This window comes from Micropterus dolomieu, unplaced genomic scaffold (assembly GCF_021292245.1).
Source record: "Micropterus dolomieu isolate WLL.071019.BEF.003 ecotype Adirondacks unplaced genomic scaffold, ASM2129224v1 contig_9832, whole genome shotgun sequence".
Taxonomy (NCBI): Eukaryota; Metazoa; Chordata; class Actinopteri; order Centrarchiformes; family Centrarchidae; genus Micropterus; species Micropterus dolomieu.
This window is the reverse complement of record NW_025738818.1, coordinates 1-9,410: the sequence shown is the minus strand read 5'-3', so window position 1 is coordinate 9,410 and position 9,410 is coordinate 1. Positions and strand designations below refer to the sequence as shown.

The 9,410-nt window shown below is 45.9% G+C and overlaps 1 protein-coding gene and 1 long non-coding RNA gene across 2 annotated transcripts; one reads left to right on the top strand and one right to left on the bottom strand.

Annotated features, from left to right (window-relative positions):
* Positions 1-2,762: 2,762 nt before the first annotated feature.
* lrrc57 (leucine rich repeat containing 57) lies at positions 2,763-8,048 on the bottom strand. The gene is made up of 6 exons (XM_046042001.1): positions 7,886-8,048; positions 7,284-7,601; positions 3,927-4,062; positions 3,548-3,816; positions 3,266-3,451; positions 2,763-3,116 (listed from the first exon to the last, which is right to left on the bottom strand). Exons 2-6 carry the CDS (start codon positions 7,365-7,367, stop codon positions 3,075-3,077), a joined length of 717 nt encoding a protein of 238 aa, XP_045897957.1. The 5' UTR covers positions 7,368-7,601; positions 7,886-8,048; the 3' UTR covers positions 2,763-3,074.
* On the top strand, positions 7,628-9,391 carry LOC123965483. Its single transcript, XR_006823711.1, has 3 exons — positions 7,628-8,202; positions 8,382-8,555; positions 8,865-9,391. It is a non-coding gene; the product is annotated as an uncharacterized LOC123965483 (long non-coding RNA).
* The last annotated feature ends 19 nt before the right edge of the window (positions 9,392-9,410 follow it).

Genomic DNA, 9,410 nt, shown 5'->3' with positions numbered 1-9,410 from the left:
AGCTATCAAGCTCCTCTCCTGTGGAACCAGGTTCCAGTTTGGGTTCAGGAGGCAGACACCATCTCCACATTTAAGAGTAGGCTTAAGACTTTCCTCTTTGATAAAGCTTATAGTTAGGGCTGGCTCAGGTAGTCCTGAACCATCCCTTAGTTATGCTGCTATAGGCCTAGACTGCCGGGGGATTTCCCATGATGCACTGAGCTCCTCTCTCCTCTACTTTCTCTCCCTCTGTATGCAACCTCATCCCATTATTGCATGTTACTAACACAACTTCTCCCCTTTCTGGTAGTCTTGTGCTTTCTCGTCCCTCTCCTCTCTCCTCCTATCACTTCCTGCAGGTGTTTCTGGCTCTGGAGCTGTGGAGTCTGGATCTGTGGTTGCGGGTCACCTGCTGCCCCCGTGTTCCTGCTCGACACCCTCTGCTGCAACAACTATGATTATTTATATTAATATTATTGTTTCATTACGCTTTTATCTGACAGCTTTAGTTTCTTTCCAAATGAAAAGTGAACCACGTGATCAGCTTATAAAATCTTTATTGTTCCAGATGAAACTTTGTTAAAGAGATCAGACGGAAATGAATAATAATAAATATTTAATAAACACCCATTAAATTAAATGAACCCATTCTGCTGCTAATACTTCTTTCCACTGAAGAACAGTTTGTTATCCTGAAAAACACAAAAGACTTCATGCAGGTTAAATAAGGAAACACAAAAACATTAAAACATGCAGCAGACAGGAAGTCAGCGTTCACAGACAGGAAGTCAGCGTTCACAGACAACATAAGATCGACATGTTTGATGCGAAATGATCAGACTGTTAGATCCAGTCCCAGAATCCTCCTCTTCGTCCACTGACTGAACTCTGCTCATTATTCACATCATTTAAAGTGACAGACGAACAAACTGAACTCAGATCAGATTAAACAAACTCAGCAATCGTTTTTGTTCTTCCGGTGGAAGCGAGCTCCAGAGTTTAACCTTCATTAGAACAGGTTCAACCCGCCGGAGTCTTCACCTGCACTCAGAGAGAAAGTTTAGCTTCCTCACGGAGGTTAAAGTGTCTTCTGAAGACATCTAGAGAGACAAACGTCCAAGAGCAGAGTCAGAACCAACCTCTGAGTTCCAGAGTCGGTTTCTTCTCTCTTTACAGCTTTACTGTTCCTTCATATCCTCGGTTGTCATGTGACCGTCCGTCTCTCTTTGTCTCTGTATCTGTGTCTTTGTCTCTCTGTATCTCTCTGTCTCTTTGTTTCTTTGTCTGTCTGTCTCTCTGTGTCTTTGTCTGTCTGTGTCTTTGTCTGTCTGTCTCTGTCTCTCTCTCTTTGTCTCTCTCTGTCTTTGTCTCTGTGCCTCTCTGTATCTCTCTCTCTGTCTGTGTGTCTTTGTCTGTCTCTGTATCTCTCTCTCAGTCTCTTTCTCTGTGTCTCTGTGTCTTTGTCTCTCCGTCTCTCTTTTTGTGTCTTTGTCTGTCTCTCTCTATCTGTCTCTGTGTCTCTCTGTCTTTGTATCTGTCTGTGTCTTTGTCTCTCAGTCTCTTTCTCTGTCTCTTTGTCTGTCTCTGTCTCTCTCTTTGTGTCTTTGTCTGTCTCTCTCTATCTGTCTCTGTGACTTTGTCTCTCTCTCTATCTGTCTCTGTGTCTCTCTGTCTTTGTCTCTGTCTTTGTTTCTCTGTGTCTTTGTCTCTCTCTCTGTCTCTGTGTCTCTGTCTGTGTCTCTCTCTTTGTGTCTTTGTCTCTCTCTCTGTCTCTGTGTCTCTGTCTGTGTCTCTCTCTTTGTGTCTTTGTCTGTCTCTATCTGTCTCTGTGTCTCTCTTTCTTTGTCTCTGTCTGTGTCTCTCTTTGTGTCTTTGTCTGTCTCTATCTGTCTCTGTGTCTTTGTCTCTCTCTCTCTCTCTCTCTCTGTGTCTTTCTCTTGGTCTCTGTCTCTTTGTGTCTTTGTTTCTCTCTGTCTCTCGTGGTCTCTTTGTCTGTCTATGTGTCTTTGTCTGTCTCTTGGTCTCTGTCTCTTTGTGTCTTTGTTTCTCTCTGTCTCTCGTGGTCTCTTTGTCTGTCTATGTGTCTTTGTCTGTCTCTGTCTCTCTCTCTCGGTGTCTTTGTCTCTCTCTCTCGGTGTCTTTGTCTCTCTCTCTATCTGTCTCTGTCTCTCTCGGTGTCTTTGTCTGTCTCTCTTTGTGTCTTTGTCTGTCTCTCTATCTGTCTCTGTGTCTCTCTCTTTGTGTCTTTGTCTGTCTCTGTGTCTTTGTCTTTCTCTATCTCTCTCTCTGTGTCTCTGTCTCTCTGTGTCTTTGTTTCTCTCTCTCTCTCTGTGTCTTTGTCTCTCTCTCTCTCTCTCTCGGTGTCTTTGTCTCTCTCTCTCTCTCTCTCTCGGTGTCTTTGTCTCTCTCTCGGTGTCTTTGTCTCTCTCTCGGTGTCTTTGTCTCTCTCTCTCTCTCTCTCGGTGTCTTTGTCTCTCTCTCTCTCTCTCTCGGTGTCTTTGTCTCTCTCTCTCTCTCTCGGTGTCTTTGTATCTCTCTCTGTGTCTTTGTCTCTCTCTCTCTCTCGGTGTCTTTGTCTCTCTCTGTGTCTTTGTCTCTCTCTGTGTCTTTGTCTCTCTCTGTGTCTTTGTCTCTCTCTCTGTGTCTTTGTCTCTCTCGGTGTCTTTGTCTCTCTCGGTGTCTTTGTCTCTCTCTCTCTCTCTCGGTGTCTTTGTCTCTCTCTCTCTCTCGGTGTCTTTGTCTCTCTCTCTCTCTCGGTGTCTTTGTCTCTCTCTCTCTCTCTCTCTCTCGGTGTCTTTGTCTCTCTCTCTCTCTCGGTGTCTTTGTCTCTCTCTCTCTCTCGGTGTCTTTGTCTCTCTCTCTGTCTGTCTGTCTGTGTCTTAGTGTCTGTTAGCAGGTCTTTGTTATATGACTAATGACCCACTTTGTCGCAGTCCAGCAGCCTGGGTGGGGGTGGGGGGGCTGTTAGGAGGACTGTCCCGGCTGTGTGAGGTCTGTTTTTAGCAGCAGAAGAAGAAGCAGCTGTGGTGGGTGGGGTCTTGGCTGACTCCGCCTCCAGGTGACGCACTGAGGCTCAGACTCGTCATTGAGCGTCTTCAAGCAAACTTCTTCTTGGTGGCCGTGAAACGCTCCATGTACTGAGGAGGAAAGAACAGAGACCATCAGAGACCATCAGAGACCACCAGAGACCACCAGAGACCAGTATTACTGATGGATATTAAGCAGCTGCTGTACTGTATAATGTCCCACAGGCCCTGAATGCAGCATGACAGGAAGTGGTCCTGACCTTGTCGTATCCCTCCAGGTCTCTGAGATTCTTCACCTCGAACAGGTTTCCCTCCAGAGAGAACAGAGACACCTGGGAGTCCTTCAGGACGGACTGCGGGATGGAGGACAGCTCCAGGCAGTTCTCCTCCAGGCGCAGGACCTTCAGACGGGGACAGCGAGACACCTCCGCCGACAGCACGGAGATCTGGAGGAGGAAGAGAGGAACCGTCTGAAGCAGAAATTCATCCTCTCTTTTATCATTTTTATAGAAGTCAGTTGTGAAACGATGGACCTGCTGTACCTGGTTCTGGTTCAGGTTGATCTCAATGGCCTGCAGCTCCGACACCTCTGCGGGGACGATGCGGATCTGGTTGCGGGACAGGTCCAGCAGGTCCAAATGCCTCAGGGTTCCCAGTCCGGCGGGGAACTCCGAGATCTGGTTCCCGGACAGGTTGAGGGTCCGCAGAGCTTTGAGCTGGCCCAGAGTGGGGGGCAGCTGCTGGATCCGGTTTCCATTCAGACTCAGAGTCTCCAGCTTCTTGAGCTTGGAGATCTCGGGGGGGATGCAGTCTGAGGACAGAAGCACACATCAGGTCTACATTTATTTCCATGAAGTAATGGATGACGTGAACAGATCAATGACTCGCTCCACGCGGTGACCTCACGCATCAAACACTCACTGAGTCTGTTGGAGTTGAGCGTCAGACTCTTGAGCTGCAGGAAGTTTCCGACGGCGGCGGGAAGAACCTCGATCTTGTTCCCGGACAGATCCACCGTCCGCAGGTTGCCGGTGAGTCTCTGCAGCTCCTCCGGAAACTGAAACAGGGACAGAGTGACCTTTGACCTCTGACGCAAGCACACGGGCGAACAGCTGAAGCTTAAACCGCCGCAGGAACAACGAGCAGCGACGAGTTCTGGGTTTAACCTGCAGCTCAGTTAACGACAGAACCAGTTGACGTTATTGTGGGTCGACCAATACGGGTTTTTCTCTGTCCTTAATAATCATTCAGCTGCTTCGTTCTCTACAGCAGGGCTGAAAGGATTCAAAGTCTGGGATTATTTCAAGCTAAAGAAAACAACAACAACAACTCTGTAATGTTACAGTCTGTCCACCGTAAAACCCAACTTTTGTCGCCTCGGCAACAGCACGACGGCGCCTCAGAAAGCAGCCGACCACAGACAAGCTAACAGCAACTTTAGCATTTAGCTGAAATCCTGACTGATTGTTGAGTTGAAGCCAAAGTAAAACTGCAGTCCTCAGCTGAAAAATGACCACGTGCGTTTGTCGTTCTCCTTTTTGGGCCGTGAGTTGTGACCTCACAGTCAGGCGTTAACTGGGCGTCGGGGGGAGGCGGTGAAGCTTCGGATACTAAAATCATCGTTAGCTGCAGCCCTAATCTACATATATAACTAAATGTATTTAACGCTGGTAGAGACTTGTTGAAAATCTGTTTGCTAATTGATTCCAGCTGTCGTTGTGCTTTACTATGATAGAAGTTAGCGTAGCCCTGATGGATCCAAACTCCATTCAGAAAACCAGCATTTTAAAAGCTGTGTGCTCATCATCTGGCTGACAGACCTGACAGAGCAGGAAGTCACATGTTGAACAGATCAGCATCATGACCTCGTTATTTCGGCTACAGTTTGATCCGTTTACTGAAACTAAATTACAGCTAAATGTTTGTTTTGGGTTCACACGGCTGCAGTAAAGGCTGGTTGTGTTGATTTGCGTTGTGTGTGTGTGAGTAGGCCAGTAATCAAACTCGCATGATTAATGCAAAGCAAACTTAACCAAGTGGTACCGGATCTGCCTGAAATCGGGCAGGTGATCGATTTTTGTTTTCAGTCCAAAAACAGCGGCCGTTTGTGTCAATAAAGACCGTTCTTCATTGGTGAGGTCGGCGAGCTGATAAGTTTCGTTTCTGTCATCAGATTGAGGGAGAGAAGAAGAGTTTGCTTTGGCGTAGACGGAGAAGGACAACGAGCCCACTGGCCTGTAAAGCGTGGGAGTGCTTTCTGTCATTTATATTGACTGTTTTTAATCAATATTTCAATGTTTTGGAAGTTTTATGTTATTTGGAACGTGGTTGTGTGGACAGAAATAATGTTTTGAAGATAACTCCCAATAAAAGTGAACATCTAAACAGTAAATATGGCCGAAACACGGACACTTGCCTGGTATATTTTTACAGTTAGTTGTATTGTTCTACGCTTGATCAGCCTCTAACTCATTTGACAGGTTTGTTCCAAGGACTCACAATCCTTTGATTTCTGCTGTAGTAGATCCGCACCTGTAGGCCGGCAACAAATGTTCCATGTGACCAAAAAAACCCCGACTCAGCCCCAAAACAGCTGAATATTTCTGAATCAAACTCTTGACACATAACAAATGTGAGACATTGTTCCGCTTTTCATTTATCATTCTTGAAACAACTTCAACTTTAATCAGTTACGGATTTTTAACCCATTACACCTCATCACTGCCAGCACTCATTATTAATTATTATTACACTTTATCTTTCCTGCTAATTATCATCACACCTCTGTTAATAAGCTACTGTATAATACTGTAGATATCCACATTTATTATTATATTCAATGATTTGTATACTTTATCATATTCTCTACTCACTAACTTCAGCGACCTAGTATTTCTATTCCTTTGATGCCTTGCGAGTATCTGCACAAAGAATTCACCAATAAGGTATTTCGATTGTGAAAATGGGTAGGGTAGTGGTAATGCCTTTAGTGTGAGAGACGTGGGTTCGATTCCCACTGTGATACATGTGTCCCTGAGTACTTCACCTCTAGTTGCTCCAAAGCTGCGCCCTCTGACGGAGCAATTGTGGTTTGCTTTTGAGAAAAGCGTCACTAAATGACTGATTACTTAATACAGATGTGTTTTATTTAAACACACTTTTGTTGCGATCTCCATCTGCTGCCTCTGACCATTTGAAAGCGTGTGTGTGTTTGTTGTGTGGTGATTTCTCCTAATCCTGTTGGTCATGTGTTGATGAGGCGTTTAAACTGGAAACGCAGCTCAGTCATAGTTTCAGTGAAACAAACATGTGTCCATATCAAAAGTGACCAGTAGGTGTCGCCGTGGAGACCGGCGTCCAAGTGTTTCGGAGCCCCGACACAACTGCTTCAAACGTTTCAGTGTTTCACAAAGCCCCGCTGCCCATCACTAATTCCAGGTGGATTAGAAGATGTTCAGTTCTATTATAATCGACCTCATGATGGTTTTGATGGTTTATTGAGTTAAAATTGAACTTTTTTTACCAGGCGAGGATGAAAATTTTTCTGTATTTCATCTCCATGTACTCTGTAATGGTAAAACAAATATGTTAATATACAAAGGATTTATGTTCCTCAGCTTCTGACCTTTGAAAGGAGACCAGAGTTATGTATCTAGGCCTGATGGTTGAGGAGATTTTACTGATTTATTTTGGGTTTGTTATTTGTGGGTGGCAGGTGCCACGTGGTTAAAATTCCCTTCTGTGTGAAACCGACACTACAATCAAATTCATGTGCAACAGCTACAATAACTAAATCTGCTGACATGTCTGTTATGTAATTAGACTGCAATTAACGATTATATTACGTGTCCACTAACCTGCAGATAAACGGAACAGAAAATGATGAACGTCCTCAGATGTTTGTTTTGTCCACAAAGAGATTTAGTTTACCGTCACAGAGGAGCAAAGAAACCAGGAAATATTCACAGTAACAACAAAAGACTCAAAGTGATTAATCGATAATCAAAAGAGATGATGATTAATAGAATATTTCACGACTAATCGATTACAGGCTGCAGCGCCAGATGTAATAATCTGTTTTCTTCCTGCAGGCTTTGAACGTGTGACACGCCAGCTGCTTTCATGCTGATTTTACTGTATTTCTCTGGTCTTTGAACGCCTCGTGGCTCTGCCGGCTGCTGTGTTTTGACCACCGTAGTTCCGCGACCTGCTGTGACCCTGGTTTCTGAGTGTTTTCACTGGAAACAGGACGACTTCGTGAACAGGTGTGTCTCTCACCTCCTGCAGACCCTTCGCCGTCAGCTGGAACACCCCCGTCTTCTGGGAGGTCTCCAGGTGAGACTTCAGCGCACTGTTCCCCATCAGGTACCCCTGTCTGTCCTCCTACCTGTCTCTGTGTCTGTCTGACTCCACCTAACTGATCTGACTGAGGACACAAACTCTGCAGCTCCACTATCGACCCACAGCAGTAAAACCTAAAGTGAAGCTAATGACAGAGTTCACATCCAAACAGGATGTGGGATCAGCTGACCGCTGCTCCTCCTCCTCCTCCTCCTCCTCCCGGGTCGGTGTTAATCAGGATCAGATGGTGAATCCCTGCAGAGGACAGATCCATCAGCAACAGGCTGTGGGAGCTAGCTACGTTAGCTCGTTAGTAGCCTAGCTCATGAGACAAAAGTACAAACACTTTGAACACTGTTGGTTTGTTTAGCTCGCTGGCAAACAGCCCAGCAGCTCACAGAACCATAAACAGAACCGAGCTCATTGTTTACTATCCGAAGCTTCGTTAGCACAGCAGCTAACTGCTAGCCTCCATGTAAACACAGCTAACACGCAGCTAACAGCTAACAGCTAACAGCTAACACGGCGGGTTTACTTACAGCAGAGCGAACTTTAAAATGGCGCCTTCCGCCTCCGGAACCTTCTGATCAAACCACGGACTGTATGAAATGAGGATTAAACGTGTGGGTTAAAGTGAAAAGGTGACGGAGTGGCCGCCCCGATCCAGCAGGAGCAGCTGCTGCACCCCGGCTGTGACAGCCAATGGGAGCGGCGGAGAGAGGCTACGTCACTTTATTTGTTGGGCATGCGCACTTTCCCTCTGCGTTTGTCAATCAGATTCAGAATCAGAAAGTAGTTTAGAGGATTTTACCTTTTTTATATCCAGTCTATGGATTTTACACATAAACGTAAACAGGTGACATAAATAAATGTAAAAATATATAAATATGGAATAAACACAAGTAATAAAACAATTATATGAGTAAAGAAAAAACAATGGCAGATATTTACACGTGCATTACTCCGGGTCTGTGTAGTTCAAACATTTTAGGGGGTTTGGATTAGTATTTATTTATATCAACTTCAAACCTGTAGGAGTCCAGAGGGGGCAGCAGCGCGACACTGAGGCTGCTGCCGCCGAGAAGAAGAAGAAGAAGAAGAAGAAGAAGAAGAAGAAGAAGAAGACGAACCGTCGGGCGGGCGGGCTCAGTTGTTGTTGTTATTATTGTTGTTCTCGTTCCACAGAGGTTTAGAAAGACTTCAGAAACGGTAAGAACAAATTAAAAACTGGTTATGAACTCTTTGTGGTTCTGTGTTCAGCAACATTTCTGCTAACGGAGTCGGTGTTTATCGAGAAAACAACAGTTTTCTGGTTCCCGCCGCGCCGTTTCCAACAAAATGCCGTTTAAATTTTAAACAAGTTAGACTGGATCTCGCTCTGTGTCCAACACAGAGAGCTTTTAGAAGGACGTCCAGGTAGATTTGGAGTCCTTAGAAACGAGCCTTCAGTTCGGCTGTGTACAGAACCACACAGGTCCAGGTTCTAGTCTGTAAACATGTTCTGTCTCTGTGTTTCAGATGCATCAGTTGGATCCGTCTCTGTCCTCAGTGACTCCAGCTGCCAGCCTGTTGGCCAGATGTGTCTCCAGAGGTGCCATGTCTCAGGTGTGTTCTAACAACAATGCTAGAGACACTCACCTGCTGAAGCCTGACCCGGTTTAAACACCTGGATCCATCTGCACACAGGAAACTGTGTTGGTCACTTGTATCTAACAAAACATAAAACCCAAAACCCAGAACAGGGTCCAGGTGTGTCGGCACATAGAGACGTGAGGTCAGAACAGGGTCCAGGTGTGTCGGCACATAGAGACGTGAGGTCAGAACAGGGTCCAGGTGTGTCGGCACATAGAGACGTGAGGTCAGAACAGGGTCCAGGTGTGTCGGCACATAGAGACGTGAGGTCAGAACAGGGTCCAGGTGTGTCGGCACATAGAGACGTGAGGTCAGAACAGGGTCCAGGTGTGTCGGCACATAGAGACGTGAGGTCAGAACAGGGTCCAGGTGTGTCGGCACATAGAGACGTGAGGTCAGAACAGGGTCCAGGTGTGTCGGCACATAGAGACG

Excerpts from the sequence above, each read along its gene's own strand:
- lrrc57 (XM_046042001.1), bottom strand. The coding sequence starts at position 7,367 with ATGGGGAACAGTGCGCTGAAGTCTCACCTGGAGACCTCCCAGAAGACG. Across the intron at positions 3,817-3,926 it reads GCTCAACTCCAACAGACTCA|ACTGCATCCCCCCCGAGATC; the intron begins GTGAGTGTTTGA and ends TTCTGTCCTCAG. Across the intron at positions 3,117-3,265 it reads ACCTGGAGGGATACGACAAG|TACATGGAGCGTTTCACGGC; the intron begins GTCAGGACCACT and ends TTTCCTCCTCAG.